The following is a 25,031-nucleotide window of genomic DNA, read 5'->3' on the forward strand; positions in this document are numbered from 1 at the left end:
ATGCACCCCAGAGGATGACACATCCCCTCACCTGCCCCGCTTCTGACCGTGCCACATGCTGGGCTCCTTCAGCTTCCGGACATGCGGCTATTTCTACAGCTCCCACCCCCAGCGTGGGACGGAAGGACGGACAGACAGACAGACGGAGGCAGCGCGCCTTTCCTCTGCTGCGTCCTTGAGCTCGCCCCCAGGATCTGCTTGTACCGAGGGCGTGGCCCCGGGAAGCCCCGTGGCCAAGGCGACAGCCCCTGCTCGGAGCGACAGGGACGAAGTGGTCACCGATGCAGCCAAAGGCCGGGAGGTCCTCCCTGTCCGTGGAAAGCACTTCCTGTCCCTTCCCGCCGGCCCCGGCAGGTGGCCACTTCCACTAAGACAGCCCTGAGGGAGATGTGGCTGCAGGAGAGGCTGTCCCCGACCCCAGCTGCTGGCCCTCAGGCAGGAGAGCGGCACTCGCGGGGCAAAGGGCACCGGGAGGACAGCAGATTACGGGGCACAGGCTCTGCCTGGCGAACTGGCCGACACCCCAGTCGCTGAGGCGGGCCGCGCACCCACTGGCTGGCTGAGTCCCGGCGGACTTGGCTTGCCAGGAGCCCGGGGCCCCGGGGCCTTGCCGTGAGAGGCGCCTCTGCCTACCCTGGAGTCTGTGTGGGGGGGGCCGTCCTTCCTCACTGCGTCCAGGTCGGTCACCCCACGGCTGAAGTCAAGGGCGTCGCTGCCCGGGACGGGGACCTCCACGGCGTCGATGTCGGTCTCCTCCGCAGTGGCCGGGGAGGCCCTCTCGGCTCCAGGGAGCTGGCGGCCTGCAGGGCAACAGAGAGGCGGGAAGGGGTGGGACACCAAGAGTGCATCCCCCTGGATGGCAGTCGCTGGGTCACGCCGGCAAACACCGCTGCCCCGCTCCTCACCTGTTCCCAGCAAGTCTATCCGCTCCCACCCCAGCAAGACAGAGTCTACTTCTAAAGTCTAGAAGCTAAGATGGCATTTCCTCTGTCTCTGCTGACGGGGTGGGGACCCTGACAGAGGGCTGAGTCCTCTCCGCCTCATTCCAGCCCAGGAGGCATCAGCGAGGTGGGCCTCCCAGCTTCGCTGGGGCTGTCAGGCCCAGATGATGGAGGGGCTGTGTGATTGCAGAGTGGGACAAGGAGGCTCGAGGCCCCAGAGCCTGCTCTGACCTTGCCCCAGGGCAGAGGCCCGAAGGGCAGGAGAGACAGTGAGGCAGGCTGCGTTCAGTCACCCATCAGCCAGGACGCGGGAAGCAGCCTGGATGGCTCTGACAGAGCCTACGGCACAAACGAGGAAGCCACATCCGAGCTCTCATGCGCTGGACACAAGCCAGAGCCTGCAGGAGGCTGTCACCCATGAGACGGGAGAGGAGTGGGGGCGGGGCAGAGGGCAGCACCCTGCAGGGAGAGCCAGCGGTTCAGGTGATGCGGGGGAAGGGGCTCGGGTGGCATAGCACACAGGACTGCAAAGGGCCTGTGGGGAGGGGCCCAGCAAGGGCGGGTCTTCGTGAAAGACAGAAGCACGCAGCAATACCAAGAGACACCGTTCTTTCACATCACACACACAGGTGACCAGCTCAGTCCAAAAGGCTTGAAATGGCTACTTTTGGCCTCAAAATTGCAGTATTACTGCTTAATGGCACGCACTATGTTTTATGTACTAAATTTAAGGTATTATACTTATTAATTTATTTACCCTCATAATCCACCTAAGAGGCAAACACTGTCATTACCCCCATTGGACAGATAAAGAACGGGGCACACAACCGCTAAGGCTGGGGCTCAAAGCCGCCAGTTCGGCCCCAGGCTCAGTGCCTTGAACCAGGGCATCACCTGCCTCGGGCCAGAGTCCTCCCCGGCTCACCGGCCTGTCTGCACTCTCCAAAATGTGGAGGTGATCGGTCGCTAGTTTGCGTCCCCACCCAACTCTGTCAGGGGACTGGACAACATCTGCCCAATGAAGGAAGGAACGGGAATAAGGAGAAACCAATGATCAGGCAGCGGTGGTCTGATGAGATGGGGCACAGCAGTGGGGAGGCACAGGTGTGGGAGAGAGGAACAAGTGTGGGGGCATAGGTTTGTGAGGAGAGCCACAGGTGGGGGAAGAAAAGGTATGTGTGCGGGAAAGAAGCAGGTGTGTAGAGGAGGAGGTGTGTGGGGAGAGGAGCCGGTGTGGGGAGAGGAGCAGGTGTGTGGGGAGAGGAACAGGTGTTTGGGGAGAGGAACAGGTGTCTGGGGAGAGGGACAGGTGTGGGGAGAGGAGCAGGTGTGGGGAGAGGAGAAGGTGTAGGGAGAGGAGCAGGTGTGGGGAGAGGAGCAGGTGTGGAGAGAGGAGCAGGTATGGGGAGAGGAGCAGGTGTGGGGAGAGAAGCAGGTGTGGGGAGAGGAACAGGTGTGGGGAGAGGGACAGAGTGGGGAGAGGAGCAGGTGTGTGGGGAGGGGAGTAGGTGTGGAGAGAGGAGCAGGTGTGGGGAGAGGAACAGAGGAACAGGTGTGGGGAGAGGAACAGGTGTGGGGAGAGGAACAGGTGTGGGGACAGGAGCAGGTGTGGGAAGAGGAGCAGGTGTGGGGAGAGGAACAGAGGAACAGGTGTGGGGAGAGGAACAGGTGTGGGGAGAGGAGCAGGTGTGGGGAGAGGAGCAAGTGTGGGGAGAGGAGCAGGTGTGGGGAGAGTAACAGGTGTGGGGAGAAGAGCAGGTGTGGGGAGAGGAACAGGTGTGTGGGGAGAGGAACAGGTGTGTGGGGAGAGGAACAGGTGTGGGGAGAGGAGCAGGTGTGGGGAGAGCAGCAGGTGTGGGGAGAAGAACAGGTGTGGGGAGAGGAACAGGTGTCGGGAGAGGAACAGGAGTGTGGAGAGGAACAGGTGTGGGGAGAGGAACAGGTGTGGGGAGAGGAACAGGTGTGGAGAGAGGAAAAGGTATGGGGAGAGGAACAGGTGTGGGGAGAGGAGCAGGTGTGTGGGGAGAGGAACAGGTGTGTGGGGAGAGGGACAGGTGTGTGGAGAGGAGGTGTGGGGAGAGGAGCAGGTGTGGGGAGAGGAACAGGTGTAGGGAGAGGAACAGGTGTGGGGAGAGGGACAGAGTGGGGAAAGGAGCAGGTGTGTGGGGAGGGGAGTAGGTGTGGACAGAGGAGCAGGTGTGGGGAGAGGAACAGGTGTGTGGGGAGAAAAGGAAATATGGGAGAGGAACAGAGGAACAGGTGTGGGGAGAGGAAGAGGTGTGGGGAGAGGTACAGGTATGGGGAGAGGAACAGGTGTGGGGAGAGAAGCAGGTATGTGGAGAGGAGCAGGTGTGGGGTGAGGAGCAGGTGTGGGGAGAGGAGCAGGTGTGGGGAGAAGGACAGGTGTGTGGGAAGAGAAACAGGTGTGGGGAGAGGAGCAGGTGTGGTGAGAGGAGCAGGTGTGGGGAGAGGAACAGGTGTGCAGAGAGGAGCAGGTGTGGGGAGAGAAGCAGGTGTGGGGAGAGGTACAGGTGTGGAGCGAGAAACAGATGTGGGTAGATAGCAGGTGTGTGGAGAGGAACAGGTATGGAGAGAGGAACAGGTATGGGGAGAGTAGCAGATGTGGGGAGAGAAGCAGGTGTGGGGAGAGGAACAGAGGAACAGGTGTGGGGAGAGGAGCAGGTATGTGGAGAGGAGCAGGTGTGGGGAGAGGAGCAGGTTTGGGGAGAGGTACAGGTGTGGGGAGAGGAGCAGTTGTGGGGAGAAGGACAGGTGTGTGGGGAGAGGAACAGTTGTGGGGAGAGGAGCTGGTGTGGGGAGAAGAGCAGGTGTGGGGCTAGGAACAGGTGTGGTGAGAGGGACAGGTGTGTCGGGAGAGGAACACGTGTAGTGAGAGGGACAGGTGTGTGTGGAGAGGAGCAGGTGTGGGGAGAGGAACAGGTGTGGGGAGAGGAGCAGGTCTGGGGAGAGGAGCAGGTCTGGGGAGAGGAGCAGGTGTGGGGAGAGGAGCAGGTGTGGGGATAGGAACAGGTGTGGTGAGAAGAGCAGGTGTGGGGAGAGGAACAGGTGTGGGGAGAAGAGCAGGTGTGGGGAGAGGAACAGGTGTGGGGAGAAGAGCAGGTGTGGGGAGAGGAACAGAGGAACAGGTGTGGGGAGAGGAGCAGGTGTGGGAAGAGGAGCAGGTGTTGGGAGTGGAGCAGGTTTGGGGAGAGTCACAGTTGTGGGGAGAGGAACAGGTGTGGGGAGAGGAGCAGGTTTGGGGAGAGGAGCAGGTGTGTGGAGAGGAACAGGTGTGTGGGGAGATAAAGGAAATATGGGGCACAGGTTGGGGGATGAACAGGTGTGTGAGAGGGTACAGGCCTGGAGGGCATGGTGATGGTGTGCACAGGTGAGCAGGACGCCCAGGGCCATCAGAGGCGACAGGCACATAGTAAATCGCCATGGACATGGGGAGGTTCTCAGATGCCTGTTCCCTAGGGCGGGCTGGCTGCTGTGTGTGAGGCCGGCTGCCTCCCAGGGAACGGTGCCTCTTTCAGGAACCCTCTTGGGAGTGAAGGAAACCCGAGGGCAGAGCGGCCTGGCCCCCAGCCCCGGGACCGGCCTGGGCAGCTGCTGCCAAGACAGACAAAGGGCGATCAGCCCTGGGTCGGGACGTGGGAGAATGGGGAGAGGACACTCGTAACTGAGGACACCTCCCCTAGCGCTGCTGAGGCCCAGAGCGGCCGCCGCCAGGCCCCGGACCGCGGAGTGCACTGCCCGCTTCCACAGGCTCTCTCTGCAGTGTGGCCTCGGGCAGTGGCTCTCAGGGACTCCCGGGATGGAAAACTCCCTGATGTAGCGGGAGATTCTTTAACAAAAACAAGCCTGCTCCATCGCCAACAGGCCAGCTGTGGGTGTCGGGCGCCCACGGCACAGAGGACCCGGCGGAGGGCAACGCGCTGGGAAGGTGCTCAGAGAGGACAGGTGTCGCCGAACGGCTGTGGCAGGAAGAAAGCATGTGCGGCTGCAAATGTGTGACCAGGAGGCGGGAGGCAGCCCTCCTCGCCAAGGAAACGCCCATCGACAGGCAGTGCCCCTGCACTGCGCTGGAAGCAGGCCGCTGCTGGCCGGCACTGCCTGGAGGCACCGGCTAAGCACTATGGGGTCCCCAGGGCCAGGGCACCCCTGCAGGGCCGGTGCTGTAGCTCACTCAGCCCTGGGGAGCCCGCCAACAGCTGGTACGCATTTGCACTGTTACTCGCTGGCACTATGCTGACGTACACGCATCGTCTCACGACTCCGGGCAGGTGAGGAAGGAAGATCCGGAGAGACCAGGGAAGTGGACGTGGTCAGCTGCCCTGTGGGCTGCCAGCCCAGCACCCCCACCACCGCCGGGCCATTTCTGTGATGGTGAGTGATGCGTGCCAACATGGCATTAAACAAGACCATGCTCACGTGGCTGAGGAGGTGTTTTCCAGGAGGGGCCAACATGTGAGCCAGCGGGCTGTGAGCAGAGCCGTTTACCCACCTGGTGTGGGTGGGCCCTGCCCCATCGGGGAAGGTCTCAGGAGAACACAGCCTGCCACCTCCCAGAGCAGGAGGGAGACCGCCTTTGGGCTCGAACTGTGCTCCGCCCAGCTTCCGGCCCGTCTGCACACTGTGGCTCTCCCACCTCAGCCACCTGCCAGCCTCGGCATGGACCTGTGCGTGCCGCCCTGGTGACAGCTGAGATCGCTCCACAGGCCCATCTACAATACATCTTCCTGTCGTCTGCAGAAGCCCACATGCCACGCAGGGAGCACCGCCAGCCCAGCCCGCCTGCCCCGCCTGCCCCGCTTGCCTCCCGGGAGAGCCCGCTCAGTGCTTTGCTTCTCGTCCTAAACTCTGGAGGCACCACACGGGCTGCGGGCTCTCCTAAACGGACAGGAAGTGTCTACGCGGAGGAAACCAGACATTCTCCACGGCGGTGGGTTCAGAAAATGCCATGCACTGAATCTCAGGTATAGTCCTGTGATTGGAGAAAACTGCCACCAAAAAGGAGTTATTGTTTCTAATTGTTTCAGTTTCTCTTCTTGAGTTTTTCAGACAGAAAATGGAAGCTATCAGAAAAGTGTCTGCGGTGAGAGCTCGCAGGACAACGGGATTCAGACAAGGAGCAGAAGCCACGTGGGTGGTGAGCTCTGCCCTCCGATGGGACAGAATGGCCCAGGAGTCAGGTTTGGCAGCAGCGGCCCTGCCTTTACAATGTGGTTCCTGAGGTCACGCCTAAAAGGCTTCCTTGTCTGACAGTTTACACACATCACCCGCCTGCTATAAGGTACACGCTCCTTAAAGAAAGTTTGGAATCTAGAGAGAAGCAGGGAAAATAAGCATTTTTAGGTGCCGAGACGCCGGGGCTGCCTGCTTGCCACATCCCGTGGCGACGGCCTACCTGGGTCCCCGGAGCCGTGGCTGTGCCACTCACTGTCGCCGTCCTCCTGGCCGTCCGCACTCTGCTGCGTGTGCTGCAGGCTTAGCTTGTGGCACACCTCGAAGGCCTGCCCCACTGTCCGCACGATCCGCATGGCTTGGCTCTGGAGGAGAGGGCAGATGTGGGTGAAGGAGGCGGGGCCCTCGGTGAGGACATGGGGTGGGTGGGAGCAGGACGTCACTGGCGCAGGTGGCCAGCAGCTGGGCCAGCCAAGGAGAGAGACGAAACCTAAGGCGTTTGGACATGCACACATGCCACCCCAGCCGGCACCGTCAGCCAGCGGAAGGGACAGAGCCAACACCCCACTCCATCTCAGCCAACACCAGCGCCTCCTCCAAGGGAGAAGAAGGGGTCCACCCTCTCGGGAACCCTCTGCTGATCGCGCCCTCTGCTGGAGACGTGGGGCCTGGCGCCCCTCAGCCAGGCTGCGGTGCCAGGGAGCAGAGAAGCAGCGGAAGCCGGAGCCCCAGACCCGCAGACCTTGGAGCACACCGCAGCTCAGACTTTGGGGAGCCTGCACCCAGCTGTCCCTGGTGCCCCCTCTCCTTTGTGTTGCTATTTAACCTCTTCCTGGAAATGCCCGAGAGGCGGGATCAGGGATGGCCAGGAGAGGAGGAACCCAGAGGAGCCAGCGCTGAGCAAGGCGGATCCCACACTGTAACGGGGGGGGTCTGCTCTCTGCCTCTCAGAGATGGAGGGGAATCTGGGCTCAGGCCGGGGCTCAGTGCACGCACCACCTTGGACTACTGTTCATTTACCTCAAATGTGGCCATCACTCTACACCTGAGTTTCAGACTAGTCACACTCAGTGATCTAGCTTCGGGTCAGCTGTGACCACCTGGTGACCCCACTTTCAACCCCCGTGGCGACACCGCAGTCCCCTCACCAACCAATGAGTGACGGACAATGAGTGACAGCCGAAGAGTGACAGCTGGTGAGTGACAGCTGAGCAGCGCACAGGCTGAGAGGCAGAGAGCCCCGAAGGGTGACTGTGAACCCGTGCTTCTCACACCGCTCTGCTCTGTACCATCGTCCGCAGGACGCTCTGTACCCGGAACCTCACCCGGAGCAGCACTCCAGGCCGTGCTCTGGGTGTGACCTGAGCTCCCAGCTGCTCCCAAGCCTGGGGGCTCGGAGGCCTCTTTGCTCCGATCAAGGCCAGAGCGTGCCAGCCTCAGAAATGGCGCCGGAGTGTCAGAATCTCGGGGAAGAGACTTGAAGGTGGCAAGGAGGGCCAACCTGCTGCGGACGGGGTGGGTGGCCCCTGGGCCCCTGGCTGTCGGCCGCCCTGGGCCTGCGTAGTTAACAAGCCTCGGGGACTGACCAAGAGAGGCCTTGTAGGGGCTTGCACATCCCCTGGCCGCCTGCAGCAGCGCTCACCCCTCGGGACAGGCCTGGTGCGAGGCAGCCAGCACGATGCAGAGCCAATGGGAGGGGACAGGCAGCCTTTGCCAGCTCCAGGGTCTGGCCATTGTCTGGAATTTACTGGATGTTCTCTGAAAGCGTCATTTCTGAACAATCGAGGTTGGTTTTACATAAGCCTGGAAAGCACTTGTCTTCTATCCAAAACCCACTTTCTCTTAGCAACCCCAGAGCAGCGTGGGCTCCCGCTATGGGCCAGGCTGCAAGGGCTGCGTGGGTGTCTTCAGAGCTGGCGGGCACGCAGACCACAGGATGCTCCCAGCAGCCATGGAGACACCGGAGCTCAGGGAGCACAGAGGCTGGTGACTGGAGACTGACCTTGTACCACTTGCCCTTGGGACACACAGTTTCTTTAAACCACCTACTGACTCATGTTGACAAAGCCCCCAGCCACCCCTCCGTCTAGCCCTGAAGTCCAGACAGACACAGACACAGCTCTGCCTCTGGGCCTCCCTCCAGGTGTCTGTCCTCAGAGTGAGGGACGCCCAGGCAGGAGCGGACAGCGCATTTCAAAGGCTGCTTCCGGCACTCCTGGTCTAAGAGAAATTAGTCAATCGTGAATCTGTTGTGTTTTGTTTTTTTTTTAAATAATTATTTATTGTTGAAAGTATTACATATTCCCACTTTCCCTCCACTGACCCCCTCCAGCCCACCACCATCCTCTCCCTCCCATGCCAGGCCTTCAGCACCCTATTGTCTGTGTCCATGCGCCATGCGTATGTGCGTTCAAGGTCTTTGGTTGATTACCTCCCACCCACCCACCCTTCCCCGCCTTCCCTGAGGTTCCACACTCTGTTCCATGCTTCCAGCCTCTGGACCCACTCCGTCCATCAGTTTATTTTGTTCATTAGATTCCACATATAAGTTAGGTCATGTGATACTTGTCTTTCTCAGACTGGCTTATTTCACTTAACGTGATACTCTCCAGGCCCCTCCATGCTGCCTCAAAGGGTAAGAGATCCTTCTTTTTTAACTCTGCATAGAATTCCCTGGTGTAAACATATTATAGCTTTTTATCCACTCATCTGCTGATGGGCACTTGGGCTGTTTCCAGATCTCAGCTATTATAAATAGCACTGCTATGAATAAAGGGGTGCATATATTCCTTCTGATTGTTGCTTTGGGTTTCTTAGGATATATTCCTAGAATTGGGATGACTGGGTCAAATGGCAGTTCTACATTTAATTTGAGGAAACTCTATACTGTTTTCCATAATGGCTGCACCAGTCTGCATTCCCACTAGCAGTGTATTAGGGTTTCCTCTTCTCCACATCCTCACCAGCACTTGTCATTTGTAGATTTGTTCATGGTAGCCATTCTGACAGGTATGAGATGGTACCTCATTATTGTTTTGATTTGTATCTCTTGGATGATTAGTGACTTTGAGCATTTTTTCCTGTCTCTTGGCCACTTTTAGATTGTATTCCTTTTGTTAAATTATATGAGTTCCTTATATATTGTGGATATTAACCCTTTATCAGATGTATTGTTGCCAAATATGTTCTCCCATACAGTGGGTCCCCTTTTCGTTTTGTTGATGTTTTATTTTGCTATGCAGAAGCTTTTCATTTTGATGTAGTCCCATTTATTTGTTTTATTCTTAGTTTCCTTTGCCCTAGGAGAGGTATCTGCAAACATATTGCTACTCGAGCTTTTTTTTCCCTTTGTTTCCATTTGTATAGAAAATTTTTTTCCATCCCTTCACTCTCATCCTGTGTGCGTCTTTTGTTCTGAGGTAGGACTCTTGTAGACAGCATATAGTTGTGTCATAGTTTTCTATGGGTTTGTATACATTCAGGTATCCTATGCCTTTTGATTGGAGCATTTATTCCATTTACATTTAGGGTTATTATTGATAGTTACTTATTTATTGCCATGTTATTTCTGTATGCCTATGTTTCTCTTTCTATTTCTTTTTCTCATCACACTAGTCTCTTTAGCATTTCTTGTAATGCTGGCTTGGTGATGATATACTCCTTTAGCCTTTTTTTTTTTTTTTTTTTTTTTTTTTTTTTGTACAGGAAGCTCTTTATTCGACTATTTAAAAAAAAAAAAGAAGAAGGAAAAAAAAAAAAAGAAGTGTTGGCCTGCAGACTGAAAGGTCCCAGGTTTGATTCCGGTCAAGGGCATGTACCTTGGTTGCGGGCACATCCCCAGTGGGGGGTGTGCAGGAGGCAGCTGATCGATGTTTCTAGCTCTCTATCACTCTTTCTTCTTCTCTGTAAAAAATCAATAATATATATATATATATATATATATATATATATATATATATATATATATATATATATATATCTGGTTGTAATTCCAGTTTTCGTGAATCTGTTTTCTGTTCTTATCTTAAGGGACCATGTTGTCAGCTGGTCCTGCAAACTCTGGGGATCTCAGCCCTGTGTACACGGGAAGAAGGGTAGTCATCAGCCTTATTCTACAGCTGACTTCACGTGGACCCTGATGGCCCTGGCATCATTGGCAGCCGAAAATGCAGGTGCCTGGGAAGATGAGGACAATGATGGTGATGAGGGTGGGAGGAGTGAGGAGACTGAGAAGGTCTCACAAGTGAGTGTCTATATGCCCTCCAGGCTCACTGAGTCTACTCCCGTTACTGAGCAGTGAGGACTCTCCGCGGGTGCTTGAGTGCCAGGCATGGAGCCTGGGAGCAGCTGTGGGCCATCCGTCACAGCAATAAGCTCCACCCCCACATAGGCCCCACCTCCCACAGGATCAACAGGCAGGATGCACGATCAGCTTTAGTAAAGACAGAGGCCTATGTCTATCATGATTGCAAACTTGCGATCCCTGAAGCAAGAAAGGGTGTGTGGCTTTGACACAGAGGAGCAGCCAGGGTCCTTGGCTCCAGGATGGGAGGTGGGCCCCATCTGCCCAGCAGGTTCTTTAATGGACTTGATCATATCATTTGATTGATGCAACACCAGAACGTTGCTTTAAAGTGGGTCTAATCTCCAGGCACAGGGCGACCCTCTGCCAGGAAAGTTGACACCTGACCCACATTCTCAACCAGCAAGAGACAAACCTGTCCCCACGGAGAGCTGTGAGGTTAGGTCAACCCCACATGAGAAGATGCCATGGGTACCTGCACCAGGCATGGACATGTCGGGGACAGCAACACCCAGCAGTGAGGAGCTCATGTGAGGCTCTCCCACACCACGGTCAGCGAGGCTCTCCCCCGCCACGGTCAGCGAGGCTCTCCCACGCCACGGTCAGCGAGGCTCTCCCACGCCACGGTCAGCGAGGCTCTCCCCCGCCACGGTCAGCGAGGCTCTCCCCCACCACGGTCAGCAAGGCTCTCCCACGCCACGGTCAGCAAGGCTCTCCCACGCCACGGTCAGCGAGGCTCTCCCCCGCCACGGTCAGCAAGGCTCTCCCCCGCCACGGTCAGCGAGGCTCTCCCACGCCACGGTCAGCGAGGCTCTCCCCCGCCACGGTCAGCGAGGCTCTCCCCCGCCACGGTCAGCAAGGCTCTCCCCCGCCACGGTCAGCGAGGCTCTCCCCCGCCACGGTCAGCAAGGCTCTCCCCCGCCACGGTCAGCGAGGCTCTCCCCCGCCACGGTCAGCGAGGCTCTCCCACGCCACGGTCAGCGAGGGCCTCCCACGTCCCGGTCAGCGAGGACCCCCCACGCCACGGTCAGCGAGGCTCTCCCACGCCACGGTCAGCGAGGCTCTCCCACGCCACGGTCAGTGAGGCTCTCCCCTGCCACGGTCAGCAAGGCTCTCCCACGCCACGGTCAGTGAGGCTCTCCCACGCCCCGGTCAGCGAGGCTCTCCCCCGCCACCAACAGCGTGAAGCTCCAGGCGAGCATTCTCCCTGCTGACCTCCCACAACCTAGAGGTGTGCCTGCGACACACCCTCAAGCACTCCTGTGACCTGCCATTACAACTCTTTCCCGAAAGGTAAGCACGCCCAGTAGAGCCCTGCCTCCCCATCCTGCTTCCTTTGCTAAACAAGCCCCTTTTCTTTCTGGGCATGGACACCGCCCCTCCAGCTATAGCTCAGCGAGGGGCTCCCAGACCGAGAAGTCTGATGGCAACCTAGGGTCTGGAAGCTGCTCCTGGCCTCCCAGCCTCAGAGCTGAGGGCACAGGAACAGGAGACCAGCCAGAAGTCAGAATCAGCTGAGAGCTGGGAGTGACAGGGAACGATGACCACTTTTTGTCACTGGGTGGCAGGACTCTCATTGGGTTAATCCATCCTGGCAGAAACAGGACTGACCCCACTGTCCGCATCACTAAGGAGATGACAGGCAAAGCCAAGGGCAAAAGCTCCCTTTCCCAGGCTCAGTCAGTTTCTGTGGCTCTCTGACCCAAACCTGTGCTTCTTCCCTAGAGGTGGGCAGGCCCTTCAATCTCTCGGAGCCTCGGTTTACTCACTGCAAACGGTGGGTGAGAATCTGTGTCTTCTTCAGTAGGCACTACAAGAACCAAGTATGATTAAATATTGAAGTACTCTGTAAATTATAACCTGCTACTTGTCTCTGATAAACTGCAAGGCCCTGGGGCTCAGTCTCTGAACAAAACCACGTCAGACACGGGCCGAGCCCAGAGGAACTCAGAGGCACTCCCTCTCTGTGGCATCTGCCGGAGAGCATCAACCTGCTATGCGGGCTCTGCTCCTCCCCCCAACCCTCACCATGGCCCATTACACACAGCTGACACAGCCCCCACTTCCTCTCGGGCCCCCAGCCTCGTGGTCTCCACTGCCTGCCTCCCTCTTCCCTTCCGTCCAGGCCCACAATCAAGTAGGACGCCTGGGACAGGAGCTCAGCTGCCTCAGCAAAGTGCAGTCTCTGTGGAGCGGGTGGTGGCCCAGACCCTGCCTGTCACCTGTGACTCCTACTGCCCCAACCTGACCAGGTGCCGCACAAGACGTCATCGCATTGAAGGAGGGCGCAGAGAGCCTGTGGTGGGCACGGCCAGGCTTGGTGGACAGACCTTCCAGGCACACGGTCCTCCCAACACCCCTCCTGCAGAACGGTCTGCGCTGACACGTCCCACGGGAGGCACAAATCCACGGCCACGATGGTGTGAGAAACGCTGGGTTAAACCAGGTCACATGGGTTTTGCCAACTCCGGAGCTGCTGGCAGGCTGAGATGGGCACTCAGTGCCAGTGCCTCACGGTATATCTGGGTAACCTCCTCCCGGCTTTATAGCCAGGAACGCTGAGCCGTGGGGACAGTGACCCACAGAGCACTGTGCAGGCGGCAGAGGGCGCGGCGAGAAGTGTGTGTGGGACTGGAGGGGGCAAGAGAAGCAAGCCCATAGCTGCCCAAGTTCCTTCCTCCAGATTAAGGTTACTGTGCAAAGGCAGCCACCCCAGGACCAGGGTCACCTCCACACCTAAACCACGTGCCACGTGTCGCCTCGCAGCCTCACCGGTGGATAGCGTGGAGAGGAAAGGCCGAAGAGCTGCCACCCCTGCTCAGCCCAGGCCCTCCAGAGGGAGGGAACCTGCCAGTGTCCATACGTGACAGGCAGAGAGTGCAGAGGAGACTAAAGAGCAGGACCCCAGGGCAGTGGCACATCCTAGGCGTCCCCATGGCAGCGGGGCCTCCAGACCCTGTCTGCACCAGGGAGACGGTCAGGCGGGGCACCAGGTCCATCAGGAAAACAGGGGCTGGGACGGCCCTTTACCTTCTTCTTGGACTTGAAGACGTTGCACCTGAAGATGTTGCTGGCTCCGTCCCGTGCTATGTAGCTGAAGATCTTCAAGTCCTGGGAGTCGTGAGACACGTAGAAGATCCTGTGGGAAAGCACAGGAAACCCGAGAACTCGGTCGGTGCCAACGTCCGTGAGGAAGCCTCTGCACGAGGCGCCCTGCAAGCAGACAGCTCCAGACACGATACCGGGCGGTGGCGCCGGACAGGGTCCCACAGTCACCGGCAGTGCCCATCCGACTCCTGTGCTGCCCAGACACCGTTCCGCCCCGTGGGAGCCATCAGCCTGCGGAGCCAGACAAGGTGGCCCTGGTCCCGGCTCGAGTTCTCCCCTCAAGGGGCGGACCCCTTTCCCAAAAGCAATCACCTCTGTCCTGAGCCACATGGTCTCAAGTGACAACCATTCTGGTCACAGACTGCCAGGGCTCCAGGCTGGCCCTTCTCCCCAGCATGCCCGCCTGCCTCCTCCCCAGCTCCCTAAGTTCGTTGTGCCCCCAGCAAGTGTGTCTTCCTTCTCCTGAGCCACAGTGCGGGTCCTGGGCAAGACCCCGGCCCCTCTCCGTCCCCAGGGCCTGGTGCTCCTGTTTGAAGTGCATCCCGGTCTCCATGCCCAGGGCCTCGCTGCTGCCTGTGTCCAGCCCCTTAGCTCATGCCTGGATCTTTCCAGCCTCCGTCTCTACTCCCAGCTCCCCACACCGAGCCGCTTCCTGCTGCCGGCACAGGGGTGTTTTTAAAAGCACAGACGGCACCATCTCCCTCTAAAAGCCACCCAAGTCCTTTCTGTCTCCTCCGAGTGCCAACTGCCCGCCCTTCAGACGGGCCACGTGCCACTTCCTGCCTCCGTGGCAGTGATGACACCCTGCAGCCTCGGACTCACACTGAGGCTGCCGGAGGGTGGCGGCCCGCCTGTGCCTGGCGCACACCTGGCTGAGGTTTACACACAGAGGATGAGGCCAAGGCCCATGCCAGCAGCCCAGCGCCAGCGGCTGCCCGTGGCCACTCCTCCAGACCCCGCCGACACTCTGCCCGTCAGATGCCATCTGGAGTCCCGTGGGCTCTGCCGCTTGCATCCCCAGGCCCCCGGCTGTGCCAGGCATGGGGAAAGGGTGCTGCGCCAGGCACCGAGCGGGCGTCCTCACTTCACAGCCGGGGAGTCCTCACGGGCAGCCGCTCACCCTCAGGCTGCGCTGCGCAGGCCCCGCAGGGGCTGGGAGAGCCTGGGCTCTGGGCAGAGCGATGGGAGGAAGGCGGGCGCTGGGGCGGTCCCTCGGGGAAGGCCACCCAGAGGTCCCAGTTATTACACTTCCTGCTGCCCTGCGTGAGGAGTAAGCTGCCAACTGGTTCAAAGTCTAAAGAGACCCGGCAATGCCCCCTCAGCCTCGGCAGCCTGTCCGCAGCCCGCCGGCCTCTCGGGGGCTAAGCTCACAGCGGTGACAGGTTCTCCCGCAAGTCCCACTGGCGTCTCCCCTGCTCCCCGGGCCAATGCACCTCCACCCTCCCGGGCACCAAGCTCCAGGCAGTTCCTTCCTCTCGCCCGCGCGCACAGCCGCAGACTGACAGACCTGTCCACACGCTGAGGCTTCAGTGCTCTCAGCGCGGGGACTGCTCCGTGACGTCGCCTGCTGTTTTCAAGCCCAGGTCTGCGAGGCCGCCGGCTGGTCCTGGCCTGTCCCGAGGACCTGGCTTCCTGAGGACAGGCCCTCCCTCCCAGTCTGCCCTCCCCAACAGTTACCCTCGTGCTCCCCAGGCAGTGAGCCCTGCCCCTCCTGTGGAGGGAGGTCAGCACAGACCTTCGGGGGAAAGCACCATCACCAGAGCTTGGACCGCGCCCAGCCAGTGCCGCCCCGGGGCCGTGCCCTGTGCTCAGAGCAGCCCGCTGTGCCCTGCCCTCTCGCCCAGCTCCTCAGCGGCATTGTGGGGAGAAGAGCATCCGGGCAAGAGCAGCTGAAGCCGCAGAGGCTGCGCCGGCTCCTCCTCAGCCCCGTGGTCTCAGGGCTCCGCCTTCCCAGCAGCGAACAAAGGCAAGGGAGGGACTGGTCCCCAGGGGCAGGTGTATGTGGACACGTGTACATACACTTGTGTAAGTGTACCTGGGTACGAGGACCCCATGCCCACACAGCAGCCCACCCAGGAGGAATTGCGGGCACCCAGGCAACGCAGAGCCGGAGGCAAGACGCAGCCCAGAGCTCCTGTGCAACTGCCGACCCCCGTCCACGCTCTTCTTGTTCCTGCCTCCTCCGCGCCTCCCACCGGCCAGCGAGGAACAAGGCGATGAGCCGTAGCGGGAAGGGCCGCACCCTCGCCTGCAGCAGGCCGGGCACCTCCAGAGGCAGCCCTGCGGGGCCACCGCCCCAGACGCCTGCCCCTCCCCGTACAGCGGAACAGGTCACCTTCTTCTCGCCCGTCCCAGGGGTCACGCTGCCCTTTAGCATCTCTGTGTGCCTCCGTCACCACCTGGCCGCACACCCTCCTTGCCATTCTCAGAGGGAACCCTCTGCCACCCACCAAATGCCTGCGGGCTGCGCTCAGCCTCAGCAGAGGTGTGTGCAGGTTGGCCGGCTGGCTCACTCATCCACCCGCTCAGTTCCGGGTAAACGTCTACAGAATGAATGTTCTGCCTGGGAATTTCGCCAAGAGTTAAGAAATGAATTCAGCCAACACCAGTTTGGCTCAGTGGATACATCGTCGGCCTGCAGACTGAAAGGTCCCAGGTTCGATTCCGGTCAAGGGCATGTACCTTTATTGCAGGCACATTCCTGGTAGGGGGTGTGCAGGAGGCAGCTGGTCGATGTCTCTCTCTCATCCATGTTTCTAGCTCTCTCGCTCTCTCCCTTCCTCTCTGTAAAAAATCAATAATATATATATATATATATAAAGAAATGAATTCAATCGACCAAATGCACATTGAGGACACCTGTGTATGGAGGGCAGAGACCGAGGACCGAGACTGTTCCCACCAGATTAGCACAGAAGACACAGGATGGCGACAGCCTGGGGCTCCACAGAAGCCGGAGTGGGCCCTGTGGGGAGGGACAGCCAGGGACTGGGGCTTAAAGCAGACCTGGAGCGATAACTGGTGCACCGGCCACCAGACCCCGCGCATCCGGTTTCACCCGGTGCCACAGCGCCGCTTGGGGCCTCCGGGCCGAGGGTGTGAGGACCGCATCCATCAGCTTCCCCCTTTTTCCTGAGTTCCATGCATGGCCTCAGGCCTCCGCCGTCCCTGCGCACACTGCGGCCTGTCTGAGCAGAAGGGCAACCGCATGCAGGGGTCTCTGAGGTGGCCCACCACCCTGCCCGAGACAGCGCCGCCCTGGGCGGGTGCCCGGGGCCCGATGCAGCGGGGGACGCGGAGACACTGTCCTACCCCATCCTGCTGCCTGAGGGCTGCAGCTCCAGACCCAGGGCAGCCTTCCCTCGCTGCCCTCGGGCTGACGCTGGTCACACAGCGGCCCTTCCTCTGGCCATGCCGTGGTCCTTCACATGCTCCCATGATTTTGGGTGTCAGGACAGTGTATGGGCCCATGGAGGGTCATCAAGTCCGGGTAAGACGGGACTTGACCAGGCCCAGCGCCACGCCCAGTGCCAAGCCTCAAACCCATGTGGTTCCAGGGGCTTCTCCCACAAGGGCCTGTCCCCTTCTGTGACCTACACCCACGACGCGAGGTTTGGTGGACAGAAGCTCCCCTCACAAGCCACCGACGCAGGTCCCACGCGTCCCAGTGCGACGTCAGGAGGGTGACCGTCTCCCTCCGCAGCAGGACAGGGGGCAGGCCCGCTCCAGGTGTGACGCTCCGGACGGCCCGTCTTACCCGGACTTGATGACCCTCCATGGGCCCATACACTGTCCTGACACCCAAAATCTTGGGAGCATGTAAAGCAATGAACTGTTCTGGGCTCTTCCAGGTCTTCAGAGGCCGGTCAGCGACACCTGCCCACGCCAGGCCAGTGCCCCTGGCGGTGGGGAGAGTGGCCAGGGCAGGACAGCATTCACCTCTGCACACGGTCCCATCCAAGACTCTCCAGGGCTTTTCCCAAATTCTACATCCATTCCCTTTGTTCATTCAAGACAAGAGCGAGACACCTGCAAGCGCGGGCCGAGTGGAGGGGCAGGCCTGACCCGTCCCCACAGCGCCCTCTGGAGGCAGCTAACAGGAGGCTTTCTGTGGTGGCCCTGGCTGTGGCTCGCGTCCTGTCAGGGCATCCTGTCAGGGCAGGGGCGCCCTGAGGCCGCAGGGGCCAAGGGGGCCTCTCGGACAGCTTCTGCTTGGCTGCCGAGAGCCCACGTCTCCCTTCAGCTGTGATTTGGCTCCGGAGGCTGGGGTAGGCTTAGTGCCTTGAGCATGCCAGTGCAGCCAACAGGAGGTTCATGCGCCCAGTGTGTCATGCAGCTTATGAAGCACCTACTATGTGCTACTGGCCTGTCCAGGCCTCAGGTACTACAGTGCTCAAAACACATGTGTCCCACTTCGGAGAGTTGTGCTCAGAGTTTCCAGGACAAGTGTCTGCTCCTGTGGCAGGACTGAGGCCACACGTTTCTGTCCTGCTTCCAGGCAAGATGGCTTTCCCACACCCACTCTCTGCGGTCAGACTGTCAGCGACCCTCCTGTGCCTTCTGAGGTGACCCAGCCTCTCCCTGTCATTCGGGCACGCTTGCTCCCGGCCAACCACCTCCCCTCGGAGCCTCAGCCCCGGCCCGAGGGGACCCTGCGATGCTGGGGCAGCCCCGACTGGTCTGTGCGAGCTCCGTCGTCCATCGAAGCTGTGCACTGGTGTGTGGAGGGGGCGAGGAGGAAGGGCGTCTGGCCTCTCCCTCAGGAGCCTCTCCGCTGCTTTATTTTCAGTGACAAGCCGAATCACTTGGCCATTTTCTGCCATGTCCTCGGCCACACCCCGGACACTCACCTGAGGCCTCTCGGAGGCAGCAGGAGGTGCTGTGAGGACCATGAGCAGGGGCCACGCCCGGGCTCTGCGCTCTGGCGCTTTGGACTCAGTGGCGAATGGGGCTGGGTGAGGGGGATGGGGAGGATGGAGAGGTCCGTGTACTGACCAGCCCTGTGCCCGGCAGGAGGCCTGCGCCCGGCAGGAGGCCTGCGCCCGGCAGGAGGGCTGTGCCCGGCAGGAGGCCTGTGCTCAGCAGGAGGCCCTGCACCCGGCAGGAGGCCCAGAGCCGGTGCAGAGGCTGTTCAGGAAGAGGGAGCACACGCACCACTCAGTGGGTGAGGGAGGAACGGGCAGAAGAGGGGGCACCGCAGGGACTGGAAGTGAGTCTGGAGGTGGGAACGGGGCATAGTTCCTGCCAAGTGCTGGGTGCCAGGCAGGCTGAGAGGACCCACAGGCTGGGAGGACCCCGGGCTGGGAGGACCCACAGGCTGGGAGGACCCCATTCTGGGAGGATCACAGGCTGGGAGGACCCCGGGCTGAGAGGACCCACAGGCTGGGAGGACCCCGGGCTGGGAGGACCCCGGGCTGGGAGGACCCCATTCTGGGAGGATCACAGGCTGGGAGGACCCCGGGCTGAGAGGACCCACAGGCTGGGAGGACCCCGGGCTGGGAGGACCCCGGGCTGGGAGGACCCCATTCTGGGAGGATCACAGGCTGGGAGGACCCCGGGCTGGGAGGACCACAGGCTGGGAGGACCCCAGGCTGGGAGGACCACGGGCTGGGAGGACCACAGGCTGGGAGGACCCCGGGCTGGGAGGACCCACAGGCTGGGAGGACCACGGGCTGGGAGGACCACAGGCTGGGAGGACCCCGGACTGGGAGGACCACAGGCTGGGAGGACCCCGGGCTGGGAGGACCACAGGCTGGGAGGACCCCGGGCTGGGAGGACCCCGGGCTGGGAGGACCACAGGCTGGGAGGTCCACAGGCTGGGCGGCAGGCAGGCTGGGAGGAGGTGCCCTGAGTGGGTAGCAGGGGTGAGGAGGGGCCTCCGGAGAGGGGGAAGACTCAGCTGTGGGGACGGGACAGTCTGGGGAGCGAGGGAGGGAAGAGGACAAGTGAAGGCGGGGCCCGAACACAGAGAGGGACACCAAGATGTGAGGGAGGGCAGCTGAGGGCTCTCCCAGGTGGCAGGGGCCCTGAGGGGGCACCGACAGACGGGCGTGAGGGAGGGTCAGAGGTCGTGGAGCAGCGTGGGCACATTGGAGGGCTCTCAGAGAGGAGGTGGGGAGTGGCTCTGCCGGGAGGAAGGGATGCTCCTCTGGGGGGCTGGCCCAGGCGCAGGAGAGGTCTGGGGTGCGGGCCGGGGCGCCTTCCACACCACCAAGCGGGAATGAGCCAGGCACAGACTGGCGCTTCTGGATCCTTCTCCCCTTTGCCCCTTGGCCCCCCTCTCCCAAAGCCAGTGACAAGGGAGCAGAGCTGAGCCGGGCTGGGTGTGGGGTCGCAGGCAGGTGGGGCGGGTGTCTGTCGAGGGGGGGGGGGGGGCAGCAGGAGGGCAGTGGTTGTGGAGAGCACCTTTCAGAACCGGGAGGCGGGAGGCGGGCTCGGGAAAACGAGGGGCCCTGTGCTCCCCCCTCACGTGGCCCTGCCGACACCCCGGGACAAAGGTCTAATTCTAGGCCTCACAGAGCTGGAAACTATACACGTTTTAACCGCCCTGCGCCTCCCCCGAGGGAGCTCCCTCCCTTTATAAAAGGACCCCATCTCCTTTGCAAAAATCCCCCTCCAGTCCATTGCGCCTCGGCTGACGGGCCAGACCGGCTCCTACCCGTGTCCCCGAGTCACTTCCATGCGCGGGAGACACCACCACCCCAGCCAAACAGGATAGCACGCCAGAGAGCCCTCTGCCCCCCACCTCGCCCCGCACCCACACCCCCACCCAGTACTGCCGCATCAGAGGCCACTGGGTGCCTCCTCACTGTCCTGCACATCTCCGCACGGGCACTATTTCCAGACACGCAAAGCCTTTACACACACACACACACACACACACACACCCGCACACACTGTGTGGACGCGCCCTGTGGCCAGGCCCCGGGCGGGAGCTGGAGGCACAGGAGCTGGCACTTCCCCAGAAGAGTCTCCTAGTCGGTGGCAAAGAAACATTTCAGCAACACGTGAGCCCGGGACCGGGGCCCTGTCCCTGCAGTGACGGCCAGCCCACCCTGCTCACCGCCCTCCCTGCTCACCGCCCTCCCTGCTCACCGCCCTCCCTGCTCACCGCCCTCCCGGCCCGCAGGCTGACTCTCCTCCCGGCTGGCCGGCTGCCGCAGCGCCCCGGTGAGGCCCTGCCCTGGCCGCTCTGCCCGCGAGTCCTGCAGGAACAGCTAACGCCCGCCCCGGGAAGAAGACAGGAAGGGCGCTGCCCTGGTCCCCAGGAGAGCCTGGCACTCGGGGTGCTTCCCTCCTGGGCACCCGCTCCCGGGGCGGGGACGCATGGGGTGGTCGCCTGATCTGTGGGAACCACTTCCTCACCGTGGACACCGTTTCTGGGGATCCCAGCGACCCCAAAGCCCCGTGCCGGTCTGAGGGCGGGAGCAGCGAGGCCATGGACCCGGTTCTCTCGCTCTGAGCCTCACGCGCGGCTATGAAGTGCCATGTGAGACAAAGGGACACACAAGGACATGGGACACCGGACCCCCAAGGCTGGAATCAGCTCTGAGCGCACCTGAGACCCCCCTCACACCGGCAGCCCCCGCTGCTGTGCTGTCCACGGACACGGCCCCGGGCTGTGTGCCCCCCGGAGGGCCAGGGCGCAGCGGCCACAAGGAGGCGCCTACCTGTAGATGGGGTCCTGCATCACCAGCATCTTGGTCTCGTCCCACGTCCACTCCTTCTTCTGCAACAAGAGAAACTGTAATGAATAAGCCAGGCTTGTCCTCGGCCAAGACCAGGCCCACATCGGCCACAGATGTTCTCGAGAGGACACGTGAGGTCCAGGCCTGTCTCACCGCCCCTCAGCCCTTCGGGCGTCTGCCCCGGTGCAGGGGCAGCTCTCAGTCAGGACGTCACGGAGAGGCGGGGCGAGGGACGCCGTTGAGTGGCCGGAGACGCAGACCCTCCCTCCCCTCTCCAAGGTGGGGGGAGCTGGGTGCTGGGAGGGAGCCTGACAAGGAATGCACCACCCTCGCCCTCCCCCCGAGCCGGCCTGTCCTCACAGGACTCGCTGTCCCCCACAAAGGCGAAGGTGTTGGTGTGTGCTGGGGCGCGGGGAGGACAGCAGAGCACCGGCCACCACGACACCGACACGGCTGACCTGCCCAGGCTGCTCGGAGCGGACCACCCGCGGAAGGAAGCTTCTATCCAGAGCGGGACCCACGGGAAGGGCCCAGTCCCTCCCATCCTCCCAGCTCCCGCCTCAGAGGTCCTACCTTTTTCTTCTTCAGAATCACTTTCACTCCGTCCACTGAAACCATGATGCTCACTTTCTTCTTCTTGATGTTCTTGGCTTTGAACTCGTACTGCGGGAGAGAAGGAACAGCAATGCAGACCATCAGACTCTGACCGGACAGAGGCCACAGACGGCCTGGGGCCTGGTGCGGCCCCGGGACACGGACACTCTGGGTCAGAACAGGGACCCTGAAAGGCCACTGGCTCACTGCTCAGCCCTCAGGCAGGACCGCGGATGGACCTGACCATCCTGCCCACGTGGACACTCTCCTCGGCGCCAGAGCCGTCCCTCAGTGATTCCACCCGCGATTTCACTGCCACTGTCCGCCAGGCGACTCGGGAAGAGCAGCGAGGACCAGCCTTCCCTGGCCGCACACAGGAACGGTCATGAATTCCGTCTCTCTCTGCAGTTCCATTCCCACGTCCTCATCTGCAGCTGGGTCTCCCACAGCAGTCACCCACTGCTAAAGGCCCGGGTGGAGAGTCTTCAGAAACCTGACCAGTGACGGTCCTGCCTCAGCCCCACCCTCGGAGCCCTCTAAGCACAGCCTAGCGCCCACACTGCAGACAGCGCGGTTCCACTCTGTCCACAGTTCGTCACAGTGGCCTACTCCCTATGCTGTGCACACGCTCAGAATCCGTGGCATAATTCTGCATTCTCCTCACTGCGCCTCCTTCTGAGCACTTACCCATTTTCACCTGGTCCTCACCGTGGTGTGTCTACCTAACAAACGCACCTGCCAAACTCCCTAATCAGACATCTGGGTTACAGATTAAAAATAATAAAACAGCCAACGCCGGTTTGGCTCAATGGATAGAGCGTCGGCTTGGGGACTGAAAGGTCCTGGGTTCGATTCCGGTCAAGGGCATGTACCTTGGTTGCGGGCATATCCCCAGTAGGGGGTGTGCAAGAGGCAGCTGATCGATGACTCTCTCTCATCGATGTTTCTAACTCTCTATCTCTCTCCCTTCCTCTCTGTACAAAATCAATAAAATATATTTTAAAATAAATAAATAAAAAATAATAATAAAACAGGTCCCAGAGCCGTGACCTGCACTGCAGCCCGCAGGCCCTGCTCCCCGGCCCTTCCCAACTGCCAGCACCCAAGTTGGTAAGGGGGCTCCGGCTTGTTGCCTGTGCCTCTAAGACCTAATAATTTCCAGTTAGTGTGTTGATAGGAATGGACCTAATGCCCCCACCGAGATAATCTCATGAGAAGCCCCAGCCGCCCTGGGCTGTGACTCTTACTGCTGTGGCTTTACGAGCTCAGCTTAGTGCTTCCCACCCTGGCTCCAGACTATCCCATCCACCTGTCTCCGCTGAATGGGCCAGTGCTCAGCTGTGCCATCGTCTCCTCTACATCCCTCTTCTTCCCCTTCCCTGGCAACAAAGTCCAGCAGCAGACAGAAGTGCAATACTGCAGATCCCACCACCCTCCTGGTCTTAGAAGCAGGTGCCCAAGAACCAGGCCCTCGCCCATCTCGATTTCTAGAAGGCCTTGTGGTAACCCTCTTTGGCCGCCTCCCCGCCAGTTCCATTGTCTCTAGGACCCTTTGTAAATCAAGATGCCTCACCATGGCAAGGAAGAGGCTGGACCTGCCAGCTCCTCACCTGTGTACTTGAAACCTTAACTACTTCTATAGCTTGCATTTGGACAACTTGGCCAAATGTTTAAATACCCGCATCCTAAAAACTCAAAATGCAGCTAAAGCTCCTTTCAGAACCGGAAGCAGCTTGAAGGTGACTGTGTGCACGTTGGGTCTGTGGGAAGCGGGGACCCCGTGGGGAAGCACAACTAGAGGGCACCCCGGAGTCTCAGGGGCAGAGCCGCCCAGGAGTCCCTGCCTCACAGCCGGGGTGCCAGGCACAGCCTTTGGGGGGAGGGGCCACCGGAGGCCCAAGCAGCCTGGGCTCTCTGGCCGGACACGCAGCATCCACCCTACCTGCCAGGTGTCACCAACCCTCTCTAACCAAGGTGTGGTTCTGCTGCAAACCACAGAAGCGGAAGGAAATCGGTTTCTGAAAAGCCCATTGCATTCAAACCCCATGCAGGACAGCCATGGCGCCGCCTTGGTAAGCAAGCTCTCTGCCACCAGGGGAAGGACCAGCGATGAAGTGAGGAAAGCAGAGCCAGGCTCTCGGGACTGGCCCTCCCTCTTCCCAGCCTTGCTGCTCGGGGCAGGTGTGCCGGGAGGAAGCACCTGAGTCCCGCAGGAGAGGAGCTGGGTCAGCTCGGGTGTGCTGGCAGGGTGCCACACTCGTCGGCTCAGGCAGCCTCGCCCCGGAGTCAGTGCCAACAGTCTGCTCTCTCCCCAGGGCGGCCAGGCCGAACTCATGCGCCCACTTTGCCAGCCCGAGCCCCACAGCAAGGACAGATAAAGCCTGCAGGGCCCAACCTGCAGGGACAACGTCCAGGAAGACCAGGGCCACGGAGAACGTGGCTGGACTCCAGCGTCTCCCAGCTCCCAGCTCCCTGTCCCCACCTCCCGGCCGCCACCCAGCCCTGGTGTCCCCGCCCAGCCAGTGCGGGGACACAGCCCGGTGGCAGCTCCACAGGGAAGGCCAGGCCCTGGCCAGCCGGCGGGAGAGACTTCCCTGGTCACTGAGGCCCATTCACACTTCCCACCACTGCTTCCGTGGAAACCAAATCGCCACATTTCCAAAGGGAGTAGCCACGGGACCCCGAGGACAGACCTGCACGAGGCCACGGGGCCACGCACCCTGGGGACTGGGGACCCACAGGCTGGGTTTAGGGGCCTTCATTTCTTAGCAGAAAACACAATCACAAGTGCAGAAATCACAAACAGATGGAAATAAAGGCAAGTGTGACCCCTCTGCTCTGGAAAATCACTGCAGCCCGGTCCACATGCACATCCATGCTCCAATGCTTTCTAAATCCTTTAAAAGCCTTCGACTTCATGTACTTATATGCTGAGAACTTAACATAATTGCAAGTCAGTGTTAGTGACGTTTGGCATTCAACTAAGAAAAAAAAGCAACCTCAGATGCAATCAAATTGCACAAGAAAATAAAAGAGCACCCCAGCGGTGGCTACGGGATGAGGGAAGTACGTTTTCGGAGTGGACACAGCGGGCAAAGCAGACGCACGGGTAGAACTGGAACAAGTCACGTTCACACAGCCACGGCAGCAGAAGCTCCGGACACGGACGCGGCCACTGGCGCTCCTCAGGCCCCGTCCCCAGAGCCTGAA

General features: G+C 60.5%; 1 protein-coding gene across 2 annotated transcripts in view; it reads right to left on the bottom strand.

Moving 5' to 3' along the window:
* NOS1AP (nitric oxide synthase 1 adaptor protein) overlaps nucleotides 1-25,031 on the bottom strand; it is a 101,971-nt gene that overhangs the window by 15,799 nt on the left and 61,141 nt on the right. The window contains exons 3-7 of one of the 2 annotated variants that reach the window (XM_084867061.1): nucleotides 21,801-21,890; nucleotides 21,210-21,268; nucleotides 13,462-13,570; nucleotides 6,352-6,493; nucleotides 634-800 (exon numbers count right to left, since the gene is read on the bottom strand). In XM_084867061.1, coding sequence (XP_084723187.1) covers nucleotides 634-800; nucleotides 6,352-6,493; nucleotides 13,462-13,570; nucleotides 21,210-21,268; nucleotides 21,801-21,890 — 567 coding nt within the window. Of the gene's footprint in view, nucleotides 1-633; nucleotides 801-6,351; nucleotides 6,494-13,461; nucleotides 13,571-21,209; nucleotides 21,284-21,800; nucleotides 21,891-25,031 lie in introns of both variants that reach the window. The other variant, XM_084867060.1, reaches the window with a different exon arrangement.

Source organism: Pipistrellus hanaki (assembly GCF_964339955.1).
Source record: "Pipistrellus hanaki genome assembly, chromosome: 18".
NCBI classification, from domain to species: domain Eukaryota; kingdom Metazoa; phylum Chordata; class Mammalia; order Chiroptera; family Vespertilionidae; genus Pipistrellus; species Pipistrellus hanaki.